We start from the raw sequence: 25,716 nt of genomic DNA, 5'->3' as shown, positions 1-25,716 counted from the left end.
TCAAACTTAAATGAATCATTCTTTATTATCAGCAAGCTGGAGAGGTTCCAACAAACTTCATGCATAGTACACATCGGTCAGGAGCTCTGCCGGGACAGTCCCGTTAGTTCTCTAATATACGGTTATCCACACAATTCATATAAGCATGATTTACATGATTCATTATGCAACATTGGTTCCTGCAAGTGACTGACTGACTGATAACTAACAAGGTTTCTTCTCTCAAATCTGGGACCTTGAAACTGAGATACTCATTTTGGTTACCAGAACAATGTTCTGGGCGTACTGTCAATTGGTCTGAGGAGGTGGTCACAGTCACCTGCAAGAACCAAGATAGAGTAAGAGGAGATGCTGTGTACAATTCAATGCTACCTCTTCAGACAGCAACATTTTCCCTCCTTGTATGACACTGTGATAACTATTGTTAAAACTGTTGAAATGGCTGTTAACACGTCGTTTTTCTGAAACCAGACAAACTATTTAAATGAAAAACAGCCACATGAAAACAATTCCACTTCCTGGATGGATTTTTCTCAGGTTTTCGCCTGCCATATCAGTTCTGTCATACTCACAGGCATATTATTTTAACAGTTTTGGAAACTTTAGAGTGTTTTCTATCCAAATCTACTAATTATATGCATATCCTAAATTCTGGGATTGAGAAACAAGCCATTTACTTTGGGCATGTTTTTCATCAGGAGGTGAAAATACTACCCCCTACCCAAGAGAGGAGATAGGTATCCTAGTGGCAGGTAGCCTAGTGGTTAGAGCATTGGGACAATAACCGAATGGTTGCTTGATCGAATCCCTGGAGCTGAAAGAAAATATACATGTTGTTCTGCCCCTGAACAAGGCAGTTAACCCACTGTTCCTAGGGCATCATTGTAAGTAACATTTTGTTTTTAACTGGCTTGTCTAGTCAAATAAAGGTTCAATTTAAATAAAAATAAACTGAAAAACAGCCGGATCCAGGTATCTTTATACTGTATATTACTACAGTGTCACTAACTGTCAAATGCCTCAGCAAGTCTTTAAAAAGGAAATGTACACAATCTGTAATGGCTCTGTGATGCCAGACGCTGGGAGACGAGAAGTAAGTACAGGGAATGAATATTTAATGGATTAACAGACACGAAAAACAGTAAGAGTGTCTGGACAGGAGAAACAATACAACATCAATGCAGACACGGAAAATTAACTGGATGGGTGACAGATATAGGGTAGATAATCAATGACGTGATGGAGTCCAGGTGAGTCCGATGAAGCGCTGGGGCGCGTAACGATGGTGAGAGGTGTGAGTAATGATGAGCCGTCTGGCAACCTCGAGCGTCAGAGAGGGGGAGCAGGAGCAGACGTGACAAAATCATTGGTAAACTCATCAGAAAACTTGATATTGGACTTTCCATCAGTACTGGAAGAAAGAACATTAACATATACTTAGTTTTCACTATGCTACATCTTAATCAGTCCTAAAAGTCTTCATCTTAATCAAGCTTATTGCATCTTGGGCGAGACGTCTTGATAAAACCATGTGTAAACAGAATCATATGTCAGACACTTCAGATGATACAGTGTCCCATTAAGCAGAATAGGCACCTTCTAAAGTAAACAATCCCAGAGCTCCTTTCTTGTAATCTAATCATTTTGAACCTGTTGCATTGACATGCAGAACCAGTCCACAGATTGGACACACCTACTCATTCAAGGGTTTTTCTTTATTTTGACTATTTTCTACATTGTAAAATAAAAGTGAAGACATCAAAACTATGAAATAACACATATGGAATCAAGTAGTAACTAAAAAGGTTTTAAACAAATCTAAATATATTTTATGTTTTAGATTCTTCAAAGTAGCGCCCCTTTGCCTTGATAGCAGCTTTGCACACTCTTGACATTCTCTAAACCAGCTTCACCTCGAATGCTTTTCCAAAAGTCTTGAAGGAGTTCCCACATATGCTGAGCACATGTTGGCTGGTTTTCCTTCACTATGCGGTCCAACTCATCCCAAACAATGTAAATTGGGTTTGAGGTCGGGTGATTGTGGAGGCCAGGTCATCGGATGCAGCACTCTGTCACTTTCCTTCTTGGTCAAATAGCCCTTACACAGCCTGGAGGTGTGTTGGGTCATTGTCCTGTTGAAAAACAAATGATAGTGGTACTAAGTGCAAACCAGATTGGATGGCGTATCACCGCAGAATGCTGTGGTAGCCATGCTGGTTAAGTGTGCCTTGAATTCTAAATAAATCACAGACCGTGTCACCAGCAAAGCACCCCACACCATTACACCTCCTCCTCCATGCTTCACGGTGGGAACCACACATGCGGAGATCATCCGTTCACCTACTCTGTGTCTCACAACGACACGGCGGTTGGAACCAAAAAACTCAAATGTGGACTCATCAGACCAAAGGACACATTTTGATCCGTTTAATGTCTATTGCTTGTGTTTCTTGGTGCAAATCTCTTCTTATTATTGGTTTCATTTGGTAGTGGTTTCTTTGCAGTAATTTGACCATGAAGGCCTGATTCATGCAGTCTCCTCATGAACTTATCCTCTGCAGCAGAGGTGACTCTGGGTCTTCCTTTCCTGTGGCTGTCCTCATGAGAGACAGTTAACTGTAATGAACTTATCCTCTGCAGCAGAGGTAACTCTGGGTCTTCCTTTCCTGTGGCTGTCCTCATGAGAGACAGTTAACTGTAATGAACTTATCCTCTGCAGCAGAGGTGACTCTGGGTCTTCATTTTCTGTGGCTGTCCTCATGAGAGACAGTTAACTGTAATGAACTTATCCTCTGCAGCAGAGGTAACTCTGGGTCTTCATTTTCTGTGGCTGTCCTCATGAGAGACAGTTAACTGTAATGAACTTATCCTCTGCAGCAGAGGTAACTCTGGGTCTTCATTTTCTGTGGCTGTCCTCATGAGAGCCAATTAACTGTAATGAACTTCTCCTCTGCAGCAGAAGTAACTCTGGGTCTTCCTTTTCTGTGGATGTCCTCGTGAGAGACAGTTAACTGTAATGAACTTCTCCTCTGCAGCAGAGGTAACTCTGGGTCTTCCTTTCCTGTGGCTGTCCTCATGAGAGACAGTTTCATCATAGTGCTTGATGTTTGTTGCGACTGCACTTGATGAAACTTTCAAAGTGCTTGAAATGTTCCACATTGACTGACCTTCACAGCTTAAAGTAATGATGGACTGTCGTTTCTCTTTGCTTATTTGAGCTGTTCTTGCCATAATGTGGACTTGGTCTTTTACCAAATAGGGCTATATTCTGTATACCACCCCTGCCTCCTCAAATGAACTTTTAACAAAGCAAACCTGTTAATTGAAATGCATTCCAGGTGACTATCTCATGAAGCTGTTTGAGAGACTACAAAGAGTTTGCAAAGCTGTCATCAACACAAGGGCGGCTTCTTAAAAATGTTTTTTCTTTTATACTTTTTTGGTTACTACATGATTCCATATGTGTTATTTGATAGTAGAAAATAGTTCAAATAAAGAAAACCCTTGAATGAGGAGGCGTGTCCTAACTTTTGACTTGTACTGTCTACTCTTTCTGTCCCAAATGTCCCTTACATCCTGTTTGAGTTCAGTGAGTTATGTTCATTTTCACTGGCAGCTTATCTATTTGTCCACAGGAAGCGTATCTTTAAAACCCAAACAAAACAGATGGCTGCCTCTAATATGATGAGTCTCAATTCCTATTTTCCTCATGTGACCTTGTATTCAAAAACACTTCAAAATACTAAGACACCACGTTATTAAAGTGCTCTCTGAAAGCCACTAACAACATATTACATTTACAAATCTCTAGTAACAACATATTACATTAACAAATCTCTACTAACAACATATTACATTAACAAATCTCTACTAACAACATATTACATTAACAAAATATTACATTAACAAATCTCTAGTAACTCAGTATAATATTCATACATTGTTACATCATCACATCTCTAGTAACACATTAACAATACATATTACATCTAAACAATTATATCTACATAATTGTTCTATCATATCTCTAGTAACATTATATTCATACATTGTTACATCATCACATCTCTAGTAACACATTATACTCTACATACATTGTTCTATCATCACATCTCTAGTAACACATTATATTCTACATACATTGTTACATCATCACATCTCTAGTAACACATTATACTCTACATACATTGTTACATCATCACATCTCTAGTAACCCATTATACTCTACATACATTGTTACATCATCACATCTCTAGTAACACATTATACTCTACATACATTGTTACATCATCACATCTCTAGTAACCATTATACTCTACATACATTGTTACATCATCAACACATTATACTGTTACATCATCACATCTCTAGTAACACATTATATCACATCTCTACATACATTGTTACATCATTGTTACATCATCACATCTCTAGTAACCCATTATACTCTACATACATTGTTACATCATCACATCTCTAGTAACACATTATACTCTACATACATTGTTCCATCACATCAGTAACCCATCTCTAGTTAACATCATCTATAACTCAGTATAATACATACATTGTTACATCATCACATCTCTAGTAACCCATTATACTCTACATATTGTTACATCTTCACATCTCTAGTAACCCATTATACTCTACATACATTGTTACATCATCACATCTCTAGTAACACATTATACTCTACATACATTGTTACATCATCACATCTCTAGTACCACATTATACTCTACATACATTGTTCCATCATCACATCTCTAGTAACCCATTATACTCTACACATTATCATCACATCTCTAGTAACCCATATACTCATTGTTACATCATCACATCTCTAGTAACCCATTATACTCTACATACATTGTTATCATCATACACATCTCTAGTAACATCACATCTATACTCTCTACATACATTGTTCCATCATCACATCTCTAGTAACACATTATACTCTACATACATTGTTACATCATCACATCTCTAGTAACCCATTATACTCTACATACATTGTTACATCATCACATCTCTAGTAACCCATTATATTCTATACATTGTTACATCATCACATCTCTATAACCCATTATATTCTACATACATTGTTACATCATCACATCTCTAGTAACACATTATACTCTACATACATTGTTACATCATCACATCTCTAGTAACCCATTATACTCTACATACATTGTTACATCATCACATCTCTAGTAACCCATTATACACATACATTGTTCATCATCTCTCACATTATACTCTAGTAACACATCTCTAGTATTATACTCTACATACATTGTTACATCATCACATCTCTAGTAACACATTATACTCTACATACATTGTTACATCATCACATCTCTAGTAACCCATTATACTCTAGTAATCATCACATCTATAACTTATACATACATTGTTACATCATCACATCTCTAGTAACACATTATACTCTACATACATTGTTACATCATCACATCTCTAGTAACCCATTATACTCTACATACATTGTTACATCATCACATCTCTAGTAACCCATTATACTCTACATACATTGTTACATCATCACATCTCTAGTAACACATTATACTCTACATACATTGTTACATCATCACATCTCTAGTAACCCATTATACTCTACATACATTGTTACATCATCACATCTCTAGTAACATTATATTCTACATACATTGTTACATCATCACATCTCTAGTAACACATTATACTCTACATTTGTTACATCATCACATCTCTAGTAACCCATTATACTCTATACATTGTTACATCATCACATCTCTAGTAACATCTCTAGTTCCATCATCACATTATACTCTACATACATTGTTCCATCATCATCTCTAGTACCATTATACTCTACATACATTGTTCCATCATCACATCTCTAGTAACACATTATACTCTACATACATTGTTCCATCATCACATCTCTAGTACCACATTATACTCTACATACATTGTTCCATCATCACATCTCTAGTAACACATTATACTCTACATACATTGTTACATCATCACATCTCTAGTACCACATTATACTCTACATACATTGTTCCATCATCACATCTCTAGTACCACATTATACTCTACATACATTGTTACATCATCACATCTCTAGTACCACATTATACTCTACATACATTGTTACATCATCACATCTCTAGTAACCCATTATACTCTACATACATTGTTACATCATCACATCTCTAGTAACACATTATACTCTACATACATTGTTACATCATCACATCTCTAGTAACTCAGTATAATATTCATACAGTATATTTGGTAATAGTACTTTCTCCTTTCATATCTTCAAATCACGCAGCATCCCTATATAATGTTAAAAACTCAGCTCACAGATTTGGTTGGGGTATTCATTCAGACACACATCTCTTTCACACTGAGGCTAGTTCCCTGAAAGCTCTCATTCACTCAGTACAAATAATATCTCTTATTATTCAAAATTCAAAACTTCAGCTTATCAATTATTTTCCAAATATCAATCTGTTATTAATATCCACATTTCAATCTCTTAATATCCAAATGTCAATCATCTTCACCTGTCATTTCAACTCTCACATCCACATTCACTTAGCACTATTCCCCAACACACCCAGTAATCACCATGGTTACTCCTTATGCATCTTCAACCATTCTCTTGTCGTTACCTTCTTCTGCGGTTCCTCTACAGTCTCTATAGTCTCTTTAGTATCTTTAGTCCCTCAGTATCGATAGTCTCAATAGTCTATATAGACATAAATGCTTCAGTCTCTGTGGTTGCCATAGTAGCTATTGTCCCTATAGTCTCTATAGTATCTATTGTCACTAAGGCATCTTTAGTCTCTTAGAATCCATATTCTCAATAGTCTATATAAACATAAATGCTATAGTCTCTATGGACTCTATAAAGTCTTCCCATAAATACATATGTACAGTATGTAGTGATGTTTCCAACTAAAGCAGTCAATCAATTAATCAATAAATCAAGACAAAACACACACACACAATGATGCCATCTTGTGGACTCACCTTCTCAGTGTTACGAGAGAATCTGAACCCAGGTTGACACTGGCATTTGAAGCTCCCGATGGTGTTGAGGCAAACGGAGTTGCTGCCACAAACCTGTGGTGTCTCCTGGCACTCATTGAGCTCTGAAGAGATAGGGACATATGGTGATAGAGCTGTGACTCACTAACCTCTCATCCAGTGACTCCCTAACCTCTCCTCCAGTGACTCCCTAACACCCTCCTCCAGTGATTCCCTAACCTCTCCTCCAGTGACTCCCCAACCTCTCATCCAGTGACTCCCTAACCTCTCCTCCAGTGATTCCCTAACCTCTCCTCCAGTGACTCCCTAAACTCTCCTCCAGTGACTCCCTAACCTCTCCTCCAGTGATTCCCTAACCTCTCCTCCAGTGACTCCCTAACCTCTCCTCCAATGACTCCCTAACCTCTCCTCCAGTGATTCCCTAACCCCTCCTCCAGTGATTCCCAAACCCATCCTCCAGTGGTTCCCTAACCTCTCCTCCAGTGATTCCCAAACCCATCCTCCAGTGATTCCCTAACCTCTCCTCCAGTGATTCCCTAACCCCTCCTCCAGTGATTCCCTAACCCCTCCTCCAGTGATTCCCTAAACTCTCCTCCAGTGACTCCCTATCCTCTCCTCCAGTGACTCCCTAACCTCTCCTCCAGTGACTCAAGACAGTCCACGTATTTGATGTATTCCAGAACTAACGTAGCTGAAATAAGGAATGAAAGGCTTGATGATCAGGTTACCGTTAGAATCAGCTGAATTAAGGAATGAAAGGCTTGATGATCAGGTTACCATTAGAATCAGCTGAATTAAGGAATGAAAGGCTTGATGATCAGGTTACCATTAGAATCAGCTGAATTAAGGAATGAAAGGCTTGATGATCAGGTTACCATTAGAATCAGCTGAATTAAGGAATGAAAGGCTTGATGATCAGGTGACCATTAGAATCAGCTGAATTAAGGAATGAAGGGCTTGATGATCAGGTTACCATTAGAATCAGCTGTGCTAGTTGTGGAATACATCAAAGAAGAAGACAGTCTGTGGTTCTAGAGGAGAACTTGGGGGATCACTGATCGACAAACTCTCAATATGGCACAGAACAGAGGAGATATTGATCCCATAACATGTAACATTCACACAGACACAAACACGAGCTAAACTGAGACCCCAGCCTCACACATGAGCTGTTTCTTCCACATGAATACATCAATACATACGTTCACAATGAGAACATTTACATAGAGCAATATCATTATCAACCCCCTCCCCCTCCCCAACTACACATAGAATAATATCATTATTCACCCCCTCCCCCTCCCCACCTACACATAGAACAATATCATTATCCCCCTCCCCCTCCCCAACTACACATAGAATAATATCATTATCCCCCTCCCCCTCCCCACCTACACATAGAACAATATCATTATCCCCCTCCACACCTACACATAGAACAATATCATTATCCCTCCTCCACACCTACACATAAAATAATATCATTATCCCCCTCCCGACCTACACATAGAAAAGTATCATTTTCACTCCCCTCCCCACCTACACATAGAATAATATCATTAACCCCCTCCCCTCCCCACCTACACATAGAATAATATCATTATCCCCCCTCCCCCTCCCCACCTACACATAGAATAATATCATTATCCCCCTCCCCACCTACACATAGAATAATATCATTATCACCCCCTCCCCACCTACACATAGAATAATATCATTATCCCCCTCCCCACCCACAAATAGAATAATATCATTATCACCCCCCTCCCCACCTACACATAGAATAATATCATTATCACCCCCTCCCCACCTACACATAGAATAATATCATTATCACCCCCTCCCCACCTACACATATAATAACATCATTATCCACCCTCCCCACCCACACATCCCCACCTACACATAGAATAATATCATTATCACCCCCTCCCCACCTACACATAGAATAATATCATTATCACCCCCTCCCCACCTACACATATAATAACATCATTATCCACCTCCCTCCCCACCCACACATAGAATAATATCATTATCACCCCTCCCCACCTACACATAGAATAATATCATTATCCACCCCCTCCCCACCTACACATAGAATAATATAATTTCCCCCCACACACACACATACACACACACACACACACACACACACACACACACACACACACACACACACACACACACACACACACACAGAGACAGACAATTAAATACTCACCCTTACACTTCCCAGTGAGAGGAGTAAAGTCGACAGTCGTTGTGGATCTGAACCCAGGTTGACACTGACAGTAGAAGCTCCCCGGTGTGTTGTAACACGTGGCAGTACTTTCACAGGGTGGGGTACTGTCCCACTCTTTACACTCATCTATATCATCACATTGTCTCCCTTTGGCTGTGAAGCCCGGGTCGCAATCTATGGCCTCTAGGTTCCCCAGAAGAGTGAAATGAAGACCTGTGAGGAGACACAGAGAGAGAGAGAGAGACACAGAGAGAGAGAGAGAGACAGAGAGAGACAGAGAGACAGAGAGAGACAGAGAGACAGAGAGAGATAGAGAGACAGAGAAACAGAGAGAGTTATTCAACCAGTTTCCTGAAAAGTGCTGTGTCAACACCACAGCAGGCTGGACCTCGTTGGGATGCAATTATTATTATTATTATTTTTACAATTTGTTCATCCCAAATTGCACTCTGTTCCATAGGCTAGTGCATTATAAGCACGTGGGTATAATCACTAGGAAAACACATATTCTCCACATTGCAACTTTAGCTCGGTTACTAAACTGAAGTTTAGGAGAGAAAACCGAGATATTATAACTAGGTTACTGAACTTAAGTATAGGAGGGAAAACAAAGATATTATAGCTAGGTTACTAAACTGAAGTATAGTAGAGAAGACAGAGATATTATAGCTAGGTTACTAAACTGAAGTATAGTAGAGAAGACAGAGATATTATAACTAGGTTACTAAACTGAAGTATAGTAGAGAAGACAGAGATATTATAACTAGGTTACTAAACTGAAGTATAGTAGAGAAGACAGAGATATTATAGCTAGGTTACTAAACTGAAGTATAGTAGAGAAGACAGAGATATTATAGCTAGGGTACTAAACTGAAGTATAGGAGAGAAGACAGAGATATTATAGCTAGGTTACTAAACTGAAGTATAGTAGAGAAGACAGAGATATTATAACTAGGTTACTAAACTGAAGTATAGGAGAGAAGACAGAGATATTATAACTAGGTTACTAAACTGAAGTATAGTAGAGAAGACAGAGATATTATAGCTAGGTTACTAAACTGAAGTATAGTAGAGAAGACAGAGATATTATAGCTAGTTTACTAAACTGAAGTATAGGAGAGAAGACAGAGATATTATAACTAGGTTACTAAACTGAAGTATAGTAGAGAAGACAGAGATATTATAACTAGGTTACTAAACTGAAGTATATTATAACTAGGTTACTAAACTGATAGTAGAGACAGAGATATTATAGCTAGGTTACTAAACTGAAGTATAGTAGAGAAGACAGAGATATTATAACTAGGTTACTAAACTGAAGTATAGGAGAGAAGACAGAGATATTATAGCTAGGTTACTAAACTGAAGTATAGGAGAGAAGACAGAGATATTATAGCTAGTTTACTAAACGTAAAGGGGAATATCACTCAAAAACTATCTTTTGGTATTTGTTTCATTATGTTTTGCATTTCAGCAGTAAAGTTGTCAAGATATTGGACTTTAAGGAGAAAAGTGTCTCCAGCCACATCATCATGATAATGTATATATATATCACTGAACACAGAGTGAGTCCTTCCAAATTATTATGTGACTTGTTTTAGCACATTCTTAGTCCTGAACTTATTTAGGCTTGACATTACAGAGGGGTTGAGTACTTCTTGAGTACTTATTGACTGTCTGTCTGTCTGTCTGTCTGTCTGTCTGTCTGTCTGTCTGTCTGTCTGTCTGTCTGTCTGTCTGTCTGTCTGTCTGAAATATGTGTCTCTAATATGGTCATACATTGGGCAGGAGGTTAGGAAGTGTAGCTCAGTTTCCAACTCATTTTGTGGGCAGTGTGCACATATCCTGTCTTCTCTTGAGAGCCAGATCTGCTTTCGGCGGTCTTTCTCAATAGTAAGGCTATGCTCACTCAGTCAAGGCGAAGAAGTAGAGAAATCTGTCCTCGTGTCAGACCTGGGTTCAAATACTGTTTAAAACATTTCAGATCCTTTCATTTCTAGCCTGTCTGAAGTGCTGTATGGGCAGGGTTTGTACTGTAGACACTATTCTATTGGTTCAATTACTCCAGGCAAACTCAATAAAGCCCAGATTAACTGTTTGCAATATATATCGAGTAGTATTTGAACCCAGCTCTGACTCATTCAGGGACTCTCCAAATAGTCAACTGGTGTCAATGGTGCAACTGTGTTGATTCCTGGAAACAGTGGTATTCTGACAGTAATAAATAACAGAACATACCCTGAACATAGTACTACATCTATAACATCTATAACACAACTACCTGAACATAGTACTACATCCATAACACAACTACCTGAACATAGAACTACATCCATAACATCCATAACACAACTACCTGAACATAGTACTACATCCATAACATCCATAACATAACTACCTGAACATAGTACTACATCTATAACACAACTACCTGAACATAGAACTACATCCATAACATCCATAACACAACTACCTGAACATAGAACTACATCCATAACATCCATAACAAAACTACCTGAACATAGTACTACATCTATAACACAACTACCTGAACATAGAACTACATCCATAACAACACAACCTGAACATAGAACTACATCCATAACATCTATAACACAACTACCTGAACATAGAACTACATCCATAACAAAACTACCTGAACATAGAACTACATCCATAACATCTATAACACAACTACCTGAGCATAGAACTACATCCACAACATAACTACCTGAACATAGAACTACATCCATAACATAACTACCTGAACATAGTACTACATCCACAACATCCATAACTTAACTACCTGAACATAGTACTACATCCATAACATCCATAACATAACTACCTGAACATAGAACAACATCCACAACATCCATAACTTAACTACCTGAACATAGTACTATATCCATAACATAACTACCTGAACATAGTACTACATCCATAACATAACTACCTGAACATAGAACTACATCCATAACATTCATAACTTAACTACCTGAACATAGTACTACCTCCATAACATCCATAACATAACTACCTGAACATAGTACTATATCCATAACATAACTACCTGAACATAGAACTACATCCATAACATAACTACCTGAACATAGTACTACATCCATAACATAACTACCTGAACATAGAACTACATCCATAACATTCATAACTTAACTACCTGAACATAGTACTACCTCCATAACATCCATAACATAACTACCTGAACATAGTACTATATCCATAACATAACTACCTGAACATAATACTACATCCATAACATAACTACCTGAACATAGTACTACATCCATAACACAACTACCTGAACATAGAACTACATCTATAACATCCATAACATAACTACCTGAACATAGTACTACATCCATAACATCCATAACATAACTACCTGAACATAGTACTACATCCATAACATAACTAACTGAACATAGAACTACATCCATAACACAACTACCTGAACATAGTACTACATCCATAACACAACTACCTGAATTTACTTACATACAGTATAGTGACACATACAATAACATATACTAACTTATAGCACAACATAATATAGTAGCTAACATATATTAAGATGTTATCTTATCTTAACATATAACATAAAACTACATACCAAAGCCTAGTTTAACATAACACAAGCTGACGTCTGACTACTGCCAAACTGTCTATACACACTAAAACGGTCTATACACACTAAAACTGTCTATACACACTAAAACTGTCTATAAACACTAAACCTGTCTATACACACTAAACCTGTCTATACACACTAAAACTGTCTATACACACTAAACTTGTCAATACACAATAAAACTGTCTATAAACACTAAAACTGTCTATACACACTAAAACTGTCTATACACACTAAAACTGTCTATACACACTAAACCTGTCTATACACACTAAACTTGTCAATACACAATAAAACTGTCTATAAACACTAAAACTGTCTATACACACTAAAACTGTCTATACACACTAAAACTGTCTATACACACTAAACCTGTCTATACACACTAAAACTGTCTATACACACTAAACCTGTCTATACACACTAAACCTGTCTATACACACTAAAACTGTCTATACACACTAAACCTGTCTATACACACTAAACCTGTCTATACACACTAAACCTGTCTATACACGTTACGGATACAAGTATCCTGTGTGTGTTTATTTTCTCTCCTTCTCCCCTCACAGGTGAAAATCATCACTCCCCAATCAGTCAACAATCATCAATCAGAAGACACACCTCCTCCTGTTTCCTACCCAATCACCGTTCCTTTCCCTTGGTTTAAAAACCCTGTCAGTTGTTTGCTGTGGAGCTCAATCTCTCTGTAAATGCCATGTCTGTAGGTCTCTCTGTTTCACTCTCTCTTTGTGTATTGACCTCTCTTTTGTTTGAGCACCTCCATATCACTTTGTCATCACCTGTGAGTATTGTTTTTGATCATGGTGTTTGTTTGCTGGTGTGAAAAGGGGGAACCAAGACAAGTCGCCCATGGGCATACACTACCCGTAGGTGAACTTTGTTAAATACACTAGTTAGAACTGGGCGGACCACCCACTGTATTTTTGGTTAGTTAGCTGTTGTTCAAGTAGGCTAGTCTAGCTTAGGGGTGTTTTTGGTTAGTTAGTTAGCTGTTGTTAAAGTAGGCTAGTCTAGCTTAGGGGTGTTTTTGGTTAGTTAGTTAGCTGTTGTTAAAGTAGGCTAGTCTAGCTTAGGGGTGTTTTTATACTTATTGTTTCTTTCCTTGGGTCCAGCTCAGACCCTTTTCCTGCTCCCTCCATTACCGTGTGTTTATGAATAAACTGAGTTTGACGGTAGATTTCAGTTGTCGTGGTTATTTCGTTCACACTTTTACTTTGTCACTATTATAAATTGCATGAGTTATGTTACGGGTCTTATTACCATCCCCCCTAGACTGTCGGGCCAAAAGGGATTCGTAACACACACTAAAACTGTCTGTACACACTAAAACTGTCTGTACACACTAAAACTGTCTGTACACACACTAAAACTGTCTGTACACACACTAAAACTGTCTGTACACACACTAAAACTGTCTGTACACACACAAACTGTCTGTACACACACAAACTGTCTGTACACACACAAACTGTCTGTACACACACAAACTGTCTGTACACACACAAACTGTCTGTACACACACAAACTGTCTGTACACACACAAACTGTCTGTACACACACAAACTGTCTGTACACACACAAACTGTCTGTACACACACAAACCTGTCTGTACACACTAAACCTGTCTGTACACACTAAACCTGTCTGTACACACTAAACCTGTCTGTACACACTAAACCTGTCTGTACACACTAAACTGTCTGTACAGTGTATTCGGAAAGTATTCAGACCTCTTGACATTTTCTATGTTTTGTTACATTACAGCCTTATTCTACAGTGGATTAAATATATATTTTTTTCTCATCAATCTACCCACAATACCCCATTATGACAAAGCAAAAAACAGGTTTCTAGAATGTTATAGCATTTAATTACAACAACAAAAAATATATCACATTATCATAAGTATTCAGACCCTTTACTCAGTAATGTGTTCAAGCACCTTTGGTAGTGATTACAGCCTTGAGTCTTCTTGGGTATGATGCTACAAACTTGGCACACCTGTATTTGGGGGGTTTCTCCCATTCTCTGCAGACTCTCTCAAGATATTTCGGGTTTGATTGGAAGCGTCGCTGCACAGCTGTTTTCACTTCTCTCCAGAGATGTTCGATTGAGTTCAAGTCCAGGCTCTGGCTGGGCCACTCAAGGACATTCAGAGACTTGTTCCGAAGCCACTCCTGCATTGTCTTGGCTGTGTGCTTAGTGTTGTTGTCCTGTTGGAAGGTGAACCTTTGCCCCAGTCTGATATTCTATGCACTCTGGAGCAGGTTTTCATCAAGGATCTATCTGTACTTTGCTCCATTCATCTTTCCCTCGATCCTGACTAGTCTCCCAGTCCCTGCCACTGAACAGCATCCCCACAGCATGATGCTGTCACCACCATGCTTCACCGTAGGGATGGTGCCAGGTTTCCTCCAGACGTGATGCTTGGCATTCAGGCCAAAGAGTTCAAGATTGGTTTCACCAGACCAGATAATCTTGTTCCTCAATGTCTGAAGGTGCATTTTTGGCAAACTCCAATTTGCTGTCATGTGCCTTTTGCTCAGGAGTGACTTCCATCTGGCCACACTACCATGAAGTCCCGATTGGTGGAGTGCTGCAGAGATATTTGTCCTTCTGGAAGGTTCTCCCATCTCCATAGAGGAACTCTGGAGCTCTGTCAGAGTGACCATCGTGTTCATGGTCACCTCCCTTACCAAGGCCCTTTTCCCCCGATTGCTCAGTTTGGCAGGGCGGCCAGCTCTAGGAAGAGTCTTGGTGATTCCAAACTTCTTCCATTTAAGAATGATGGAGGCCACTGTGTTCTTGAGGACCTTCAATGCTCCAGACATGCTTTGGTACCCTTCCCCAGATCTGTGCCTTGACACAATCCTGTCTCAGAGCTCTACAGACAATTCCTTCGACCTCATGGCCTGGTTTTTGCTCAGCAGTGGGACCTTATGTAGACGGGTGTGTGTCTTTCAAATCATGTCCAATCAAATGAATTTATCACAGGTGGACTCCAATCAAGTTGTAGAAACACCTCAAAGATGATCAATGGAAACAGGATGCACCTGAGCTCAATTTCGAGTCTCAAAGCAAAGGGTCTGACTACTTATTTAAATAAGGTATTTCTGTGTTGCACTTTTAATGCATTTGCAAAAAAAAAAAAAAAAAAAAATTATAGCCTTGTCTTTATGGGGTATTGTGTGTAGATTGACAAGGGGGAACAAATTATTCATTCCATTTTATAGTTAGGCTGTAATAAAACAAATGATGGAAAAAGTCAAGGGGTCTGAATACTTTCCGAATGCACTACAGAAAAATACAAACTACACAATATACACACAACAGTATAAACACAGGCAAGAAACTACACTGAACAAAAATATAAATGCAACATGTAAAGTGTTGGTCCCAAGTTTCATGAAATTAAATAAAATATCAAAGAAATGTCTGTCAAATATTTTTCACATATTTGTTTACATCCCTGTTAGCGAGCGTTTCTCATTTGCCCTGATAATCTATCTACATTTACATTACATTTAAGTCATTTAGCAGACGCTCTTATCCAGAGCGACTTACAAATTGGCGCATTCACCTTATGACATCCAGTGGAGCAGCCACTTCACAATAGTGCATCTAAATCTTTTAAGGGGGTGAGAAGGATTACTTTATCCTATCCTAGGTATTCCTTAAAGAGGTGGGGTTTCAGGTGTCTCCGGAAGGTGGTGATTGACTCCGCTGTCCTGGCGTCGTGAGGGAGTTTGTTCCACCATTGGGGGGCCAGAGCAGCGAACAGTTTTGACTGGGCTGAGCGGGAACTGTACTTCCTCAGTGGTAGGGAGGCGAGCAGGCCAGAGGTGGATGAACGCAGTGCCCTTGTTTGGGTGTAGGGCCTGATCAGAGCCTGGAGGTACTGAGGTGCCGTTCCCCTCACAGCTCCGTAGGCAAGCACCATGGTCTTGTAGCGGATGCGAACTTCAACTGGAAGCCAGTGGAGAGAGCGGAGGAGCGGGGTGACGTGAGAGAACTTGGGAAGGTTGAACACCAGACGGGCTGCGGCGTTCTGGATGAGTTGTAGGGGTTTAATGGCACAGGCAGGGAGCCCAGCCAACAGCGAGTTGCAGTAATCCAGACGGGAGATGACAAGTGCCTGGATTAGGACCTGCGCCGCTTCCTGTGTGAGGCAGGGTCGTACTCTGCGGATGTTGTAGAGCATGAACCTACAGGAACGGGCCACCGCCTTGATGTTAGTTGAGAACGACAGGGTGTTGTCCAGGATCACGCCAAGGTTCTTAGCGCTCTGGGAGGAGGACACAGTGGAGTTGTCAACCGTGATGGCGAGATCATGGAACGGGCAGTCCTTCCCGGGAGGAAGAGCAGCTCCGTCTTGCCGAGGTTCAGCTTGAGGTGGTGATCCGTCATCCACACTGATATGTCTGCCAGACATGCAGAGATGCGATTCACCACCTGGTCATCAGAAGGGGAAAGGAGAAGATTAATTGTGTGTCGTCTGCATAGCAATGATAGGAGAGACCATGTGAGGTTATGACAGAGCCAAGTGACTTGGTGTATAGCGAGAATAGGAGAGGGCCTAGAACAGAGCCCTGGGGACACCAGTGGTGAGAGCACGTGGTGAGGAGACGGATTCTCGCCACGCCACCTGGTAGGAGCGACCTGTCAGGTAGGACGCAATCAAGCGTGGGCCGCGCCGGAGATGCCCAACTCGGAGAGGGTGGAGAGGAGGATCTGATGGTTCACAGTATCGAAGGCAGCCGATAGGTCTAGAAGGATGAGAGCAGAGGAGAGAGAGTTAGCTTTAGCAGTGCGGAGCGCCTCCGTGATACAGAGAAGAGCAGTCTCAGTTGAATGACTAGTCTTGAAACCTGACTGATTTGGATCAAGAAGGTCATTCTGAGAGAGATAGCGGGAGAGCTGGCCAAGGACGGCACGTTCAAGGGTTTTGGAGAGAAAAGAAAGAAGGGATACTGGTCTGTAGTTGTTGACATCGGAGGGATCGAGTGTAGGTTTTTTCAGAAGGGGTGCAACTCTCGCTCTCTTGAAGACGGAAGGGACGTAGCCAGCGGTCAGGGATGAGTTGATGAGCGAGGTGAGGTAAGGGAGAAGGTCTCCGGAAATGGTCTGGAGAAGAGAGGAGGGGATAGGGTCAAGCGGGCAGGTTGTTGGGCGGCCGGCCGTCACAAGACGCGAGATTTCATCTGGAGAGAGAGGGGAGAAAGAGGTCAGAGCACAGGGTAGGGCAGTGTGAGCAGAACCAGCGGTGTCGTTTGACTTAGCAAGCGAGGATCGGATGTCGTCGACCTTCTTTTCAAAATGGTTGACGAAGTCATCTGCAGAGAGGGAGGAGGGGGGGAGGAGGATTCAGGAGGGAGGAGAAGGTGGCAAAGAGCTTCCTAGGGTTAGAGGCAGATGCTTGGAATTTAGAGTGGTAGAAAGTGGCTTTAGCAGCAGACACAGAAGAGGAAAATGTAGAGAGGAGGGAGTGAAAGGATGCCAGGTCCGCAGGGAGGCGGTTTTCCTCCATTTCCGCTCGGCTGCCCGGAGCCCTGTTCTGTGAGCTCGCAATGAGTCGTCGAGCCACGGAGCGGGAGGGGAGGACCGAGCCGGCCTGGAGGATAGGGGACATAGAGAGTCAAAGGATGCAGAAAGGGAGGAGAGGAGGGTTGAGGAGGCAGAATCAGGAGATAGGTTGGAGAAGGTTTGAGCAGAGGGAAGAGATGATAGGATGGAAGAGGAGAGAGTAGCGGGGGAGAGAGAGCGAAGGTTGGGACGGCGCGATACCATCCGAGTAGGGGCAGTGTGGGAAGTGTTGGATGAGAGCGAGAGGAAAAGGATACAAGGTAGTGGTCGGAGACTTGGAGGGGAGTTGCAATGAGGTTAGTGGAGGAACAGCATCTAGTAAAGATGAGGTCGGCGTATTGCCTGCCTTGTGAGTAGGGGGAAGGTGAGAGGGTGAGGTCAAAAGAGGAGAGGAGTGGAAAGAAGGAGGCAGAGAGGAATGAGTCAAAGGTAGACGTGGGGAGGTTAAAGTCGCCCAGAACTGTGAGAGGTGAGCCGTCCTCAGGAAAGGAGCTTATCAAGGCATCAAGCTCATTGATGAACTCTCCGAGGGAACCTGGAGGGCGATAAATGATAAGGATGTTGAGCTTGAAAGGGCTGGTAACTGTGACAGCATGGAATTCAAAGGAGGCGATAGACAGATGGGTAAGGGGAGAAAGAGAATGACCACTTGGGAGAGATGAGGATCCCGGTGCCACCACCCCGCTGACCAGAAGCTCTCGGGGTGTGCGAGAACACGTGGGCGGACGAAGAGAGAGCAGTAGGAGTAGCAGTGTTATCTGTGGTGATCCATGTTTCCGTCAGAGCCAAGAAGTCGAGGGACTGGAGGGAGGCATAGGCTGAGATGAACTCTGCCTTGTTGGCCGCAGATCGGCAGTTCCAGAGGCTACCGGAGACCTGGAACTCCACGTGGGTCGTGCGCTGGGACCACCAGATTAGGGTGGCCGCGGCCATGCGGTGTGGAGCGTTTGTATGGTCTGTGCAGAGAGGAGAGAACAGGGATAGACAGACACATAGTTGACAGGCTAGAGAAGAGGCTACGCTAATGCAGAGGAGATTGGAATGACAAGTGGACTACACGTCTCGAATGTTCAGAAAGTTAAGCTTACGTAGCAAGAATCTAATTGACTAAAAAGATTAAAATGATACAGTACTGCTGAGGTAGGCTAGCTGCGTTGTTGACACTACCCTAATCAAGTCGTTCCGTTGAGTGTGAAGTTTCTACAATGCTGCTTTTCGGGGGCTAGCTGGCTAGCTAGCAGTGTTGGTTACGTTACGTTGCGTTAGGAGAACGACAATAGCTGGCTAGCTAACCTAGAAAATCGCTCTAGACTACACAATTATCTTTGAAACAAAGACGGCTATGTAGCTAGCTATGTAGCTAGCTACGATCAAACAAATCACACCGTTGGGACTGTAATGAAATTAAATGAAAATGTGATACTACCTGTGGAGCGAAGCGGAATGCGACCTGAATGCGAAAGTTCTATTCAGTAGACGTTGGCTGGCTATTGGCTAGCTAGGAGTGTCTCCTACGTTAAGGACGACAAAATAGCTGGCTAGCTAACCTCGGTAAATTAAGATAATCACTCTAAGACTACACACTCTAACTACACAATTATCTTGGATACGAAGACAGCAAAGACAACTATGTAGCTAGCTAATACTACACTAATCAAGTCGTTCAGTTGAGTGTTGATAGTTACTACAGTGCTACGGTAGCCGGTGAACGTATGCTAGCTGGCTAGCTGCTAGGCAGATAGGAGGACGACGAAATACGATAATAACGCAATTATCACTCTAAGACTCCACACTCTAAACTACACAATTATCTTGGATACGAAGACAGCAAAGACAACTATGTAGCTAGCTAACACTACACTAATCAAGTCGTTCAGTTGAGTGTGATAGTTACTACAGTGCTACGGTAGACGGTGAATGATATAATTATATGTGTAGGTGGGGAGGGGAGGGGTTAGGATAATGATATTATTATATGTGTAGGTGGGGAGGGGGAGGGGGAGGGGGAGGGGGATCATGATATAATTATATGTGTAGGTGGGGAGGGGAGGATAATGATATAATTATATGTGTAAGTGGGGAGGGGGAGGATAATGATATTATTCTATGTGTATGTGGGGAGGGGGAGGATAATGATATTATTCTATGTGTGGGTGGGGAGGGGAGGATAATGATATTATTATATGTGTAGGTGGGGAGGGGGAGGATAATGATATAATTATATGTGTAAGTGGGGAGGGGGAGGATAATGATATTATTCTATGTGTAGGTGGGGAGGGGAGGGGTGATAATGATATTATTCTATGTGTAGGTGGGGAGGGGGAGGGGTGATAATGATATTATTCTATGTGTAGGTATGGAGGGGGAGGAGGGGGGATAATGATATAATTATATGTGTAGGTATATGTGTAGGTATTGAGGGGGGAGGAGGGTGGAAATTGATATAATTCTATGTGTAGGTATGGAATAAATGGAGGTTAGGGATTTACTGGAGGAGTGGTTAGGGAGTCACTGGAGGAGGGTGTAGGGAGTCACTGGAGGATGGTTTAAGGAGTCACTGGAGGATAAGGTATGTAATCACTGGAGAGAAGATTAGCGAGTCACTGGAGGAGAGGTTAGGGAATCACTGGAGGAAAGAATTGGGAGTCACTGGAAGGTTAGATTAGGGAATCACTGGAGGAGGTGTTAGCGTGTCACTGAATGAGAGGTTAAGGATTTACTGGAGGACAGGTTAGGGATTTACTGGAGGAGAGGTTAGGGAATCACTGGAGGAGAGATTAGACGATCACTGGAGGAGAGATGAGGGAATCACTGGAGGAGAAGAGAGGGAATCACTGGGGGAGAAGTTATGGAGTCACTGAAAGAGAGGTTATGGAATAACTGGAGGAGAGTTTAGGGAATCACTGGAGGAGGGGTTAGGGAATCACTGGAGGAGGGGTTAGGCGATCACTGGAGGAGAGGTTAGGGAATCACTGGAGGAGGGGTTAGGGAATCACTGGAGGAGGGGTTAGGGAATCACTGGAGGAGGGGTTAGGCGATCACTGGAGGAGAGGTTAGGGAATCACTGGAGGACAATTTAGGGAGTCACTGGAGGAGAGGTTAGGGAGTCACTGGAGGAGAAGTTAGGGAGTCACTGGAGGAGGGGTTAGGGAATCACTGGAGGAGAGGTTAGGGAGTCACTGGAGGAGAAGTTAGGGAGTCATTGTAGGAGGGGTTAGGGAATCACTGGAGGAGAGGTGAGAGAGTCACTGGAGGAGAGGTTAGGGATTCAATGGAGGACAGGTTAGTGATTTAAGGGAGGCAAGGTTATTGATTTACTGGAGGAGATGTTAGGGAATCACTGGAGACGAGGTTAAGGAGTAACTGGAGGATTTTTTTAGGGAGTCACTGGAGGATAGAATATGGAATCAATGGAGGAGAGATAATGGAGTCACTGGAGTAGAGATTAGGGAATCACTGGAGGAGAGGTTAGGGTGTCACTGGAGGAGAGATGAGGGAATCACTGGAGGAGAAGAGAGGGAATCACTGGGGGAGAAGTTATGGAGTCACTGAAAGAGAGGTTATAGAATAACTGGAGGATAGTTTAGGGAATCACTGGAGGAGAGATGAGGGAATCACTGGAGGAAAAGAGAGGGAATCACTGGGGGAGAAGTTATGGAGTCACTGAAAGAGAGGTTATAGAATAACTGGAGGAGAGATTAGGGAATCACTGGAGGAGGGGTTAGGGAATCACTGGAGGATAAATTAGGGAATCACTGGAGGATAAGTTAGGGAATCACTGGAGGAGGGATGAGTTATTTACTCTTGGAGAGGTGTGTGAATCACTGGTCTTTCAATATATTCCCTTCTCTCTTCAGACCTCGATGAGTGCCAAGATACACCTCAGGTTTGTGGCAGCAACGCCAGTTGCCTCAACACCATTGGGAGCTTCCACTGCCAGTGTCAACCTGGGTTCAGAAGGATTACTTTATCCTATCCTAGGTATTCCTTAAAGAGGTGGGGTTTCAGGTGTCTCCGGAAGGTGGTGATTGACTCCGCTGTCCTGGCGTCGTGAGGGAGTTTGTTCCACCATTGGGGGGCCAGAGCAGCGAACAGTTTTGACTGGGCTGAGCGGGAACTGTACTTCCTCAGTGGTAGGGAGGCGAGCAGGCCAGAGGTGGATGAACGCAGTGCCCTTGTTTGGGTGTAGGGCCTGATCAGAGCCTGGAGGTACTGAGGTGCCGTTCCCCTCACAGCTCCGTAGGCAAGCACCATGGTCTTGTAGCGGATGCGAACTTCAACTGGAAGCCAGTGGAGAGAGCGGAGGAGCGGGGTGACGTGAGAGAACTTGGGAAGGTTGAACACCAGACGGGCTGCGGCGTTCTGGATGAGTTGTAGGGGTTTAATGGCACAGGCAGGGAGCCCAGCCAACAGCGAGTTGCAGTAATCCAGACGGGAGATGACAAGTGCCTGGATTAGGACCTGCGCCGCTTCCTGTGTGAGGCAGGGTCGTACTCTGCGGATGTTGTAGAGCATGAACCTACAGGAACGGGCCACCGCCTTGATGTTAGTTGAGAACGACAGGGTGTTGTCCAGGATCACGCCAAGGTTCTTAGCGCTCTGGGAGGAGGACACAGTGGAGTTGTCAACCGTGATGGCGAGATCATGGAACGGGCAGTCCTTCCCGGGAGGAAGAGCAGCTCCGTCTTGCCGAGGTTCAGCTTGAGGTGGTGATCCGTCATCCACACTGATATGTCTGCCAGACATGCAGAGATGCGATTCACCACCTGGTCATCAGAAGGGGGAAAGGAGAAGATTAATTGTGTGTCGTCTGCATAGCAATGATAGGAGAGACCATGTGAGGTTATGACAGAGCCAAGTGACTTGGTGTATAGCGAGAATAGGAGAGGGCATAGAACAGAGCCTGGGGGACACCAGTGGTGAGAGCACGTGGTGAGGAGACGGATTCTCGCCACGCCACCTGGTAGGAGCGACCTGTCAGGTAGGACGCAATCCAAGCGTGGGCCGCGCCGGAGATGCCCAACTCGGAGAGGGTGGAGAGGAGGATCTGATGGTTCACAGTATCGAAGGCAGCCGATAGGTCTAGAAGGATGAGAGCAGAGGAGAGAGAGTTAGCTTTAGCAGTGCGGAGCGCCTCCGTGATACAGAGAAGAGCAGTCTCAGTTGAATGACTAGTCTTGAAACCTGACTGATTTGGATCAAGAAGGTCATTCTGAGAGAGATAGCGGGAGAGCTGGCCAAGGACGGCACGTTCAAGGGTTTTGGAGAGAAAAGAAAGAAGGGATACTGGTCTGTAGTTGTTGACATCGGAGGGATCGAGTGTAGGTTTTTTCAGAAGGGGTGCAACTCTCGCTCTCTTGAAGACGGAAGGGACGTAGCCAGCGGTCAGGGATGAGTTGATGAGCGAGGTGAGGTAAGGGAGAAGGTCTCCGGAAATGGTCTGGAGAAGAGAGGAGGGATAGGGTCAAGCGGGCAGGTTGTTGGGCGGCCGGCCGTCACAAGACGCGAGATTTCATCTGGAGAGAGAGGGAGAAAGAGGTCAGAGCACAGGGTAGGGCAGTGTGAGCAGAACCAGCGGTGTCGTTTGACTTAGCAAACGAGGATCGGATGTCGTCGACCTTCTTTTCAAAATGGTTGACGAAGTCATCTGCAGAGAGGGAGGAGGGGGGGAGGGGGAGGAGGATTCAGGAGGGAGGAGAAGGTGGCAAAGAGCTTCCTAGGGTTAGAGGCAGATGCTTGGAATTTAGAGTGGTAGAAAGTGGCTTTAGCAGCAGCGACAGAAGAGGAAAATGTAGAGAGGAGGGAGTGAAAGGATGCCAGGTCCGCAGGGAGGCGAGTTTTCCTCCATTTCCGCTCGGCTGCCCGGAGCCCTGTTCTGTGAGCTCGCAATGAGTCGTCGAGCCACGGAGCGGGAGGGGAGGACCGAGCCGGCCTGGAGGATAGGGGACATAGAGCGTCAAAGGATGCAGAAAGGGAGGAGAGGAGGGTTGAGGAGGCAGAATCAGGAGTTAGGTTGGAGAAGGTTTGAGCAGAGGGAAGAGATGATAGGATGGAAGAGGAGAGAGTAGCGGGGGAGAGAGAGCGAAGGTTGGGACGGCTCGATACCATCCGAGTAGGGGCAGTGTGGGAAGTGTTGGATGAGAGCGAGAGGGAAAAGGATACAAGGTAGTGGTCGGAGACTTGGAGGGGAGTTGCAATGAGGTTAGTGGAAGAACAGCATCTAGTAAAGATGAGGTCGAGCGTATTTCCTGCCTTGTGAGTAGGGGGAAGGTGAGAGGGTGAGGTCAAAAGAGGAGAGGAGTGGAAAGAAGGAGGCAGAGAGGAATGAGTCAAAGGTAGACGTGGGGAGGTTAAAGTCGCCCAGAACTGTGAGAGGTGAGCCGTCCTCAGGAAAGGAGCTTATCAAGGCATCAAGCTCATTGATGAACTCTCCGAGGAACCTGGAGGGCGATAAATGATAAGGATGTTAAGCTTGAAAGGGCTGGTAACTGTGACAGCATGGAATTCAAAGGAGGCGATAGACAGATGGGTAAGGGGAGAAAGAGAGAATGACCACTTGGGAGAGATGAGGATCCCGGTGCCACCACCCCGCTGACCAGAAGCTCTCGGGGTGTGCGAGAACACGTGGGCGGACGAAGAGAGAGCAGTAGGAGTAGCAGTGTTATCTGTGGTGATCCATGTTTCCGTCAGTGCCAAGAAGTCGAGGGACTGGAGGGAGGCATAGGCTGAGATGAACTCTGCCTTGTTGGCCGCAGATCGGCAGTTCCAGAGGCTACCGGAGACCTGGAACTCCACGTGGGTCGTGCGCGCTGGGACCACCAGATTAGGGTGGCCGCGGCCACGCGGTGTGGAGCGTTTGTATGGTCTGTGCAGAGAGGAGAGAACAGGGATAGACAGACACATAGTTGACAGGCTACAGAAGAGGCTACGCTAATGCAAAGGAGATTGGAATGACAAGTGGACTACACGTCTCGAATGTTCAGAAAGTTGAGCTTACGTAGCAAGAATCTTATTGACTAAAATGATTAAAAATGATACAGTACTGCTGAAGTAGGCTAGCTGGCAGTGGCTGCGTTGTTGACTTTGTAGGCTAGCTGGCAGTGGCTGCGTTGTTGATTCGGGGCTAGCTGGCTAGCTA

At 43.2% G+C, this 25,716-nt stretch overlaps 1 protein-coding gene across 1 annotated transcript in view; it reads right to left on the bottom strand.

Moving 5' to 3' along the window:
* Window positions 1-25,716, bottom strand: part of LOC135560027 (adhesion G protein-coupled receptor E1-like) — a 27,288-nt gene continuing 1,572 nt past the window's right edge. Inside the window, exons 2-4 of the mRNA XM_065001033.1 lie at window positions 9,299-9,532; window positions 7,057-7,178; window positions 1-1,411 (exon numbers count right to left, since the gene is read on the bottom strand). Coding sequence (XP_064857105.1) covers window positions 1,406-1,411; window positions 7,057-7,178; window positions 9,299-9,532 — 362 coding nt within the window. The 3' untranslated portion in view covers window positions 1-1,405. The remainder of the gene's footprint in view (window positions 1,412-7,056; window positions 7,179-9,298; window positions 9,533-25,716) is intronic.

Source organism: Oncorhynchus nerka, linkage group LG15, assembly GCF_034236695.1.
Source record: "Oncorhynchus nerka isolate Pitt River linkage group LG15, Oner_Uvic_2.0, whole genome shotgun sequence".
In the NCBI taxonomy this organism is placed as follows: Eukaryota; Metazoa; Chordata; class Actinopteri; order Salmoniformes; family Salmonidae; genus Oncorhynchus; species Oncorhynchus nerka.
This window is presented reverse-complemented; position numbering and strand designations above follow the sequence as displayed.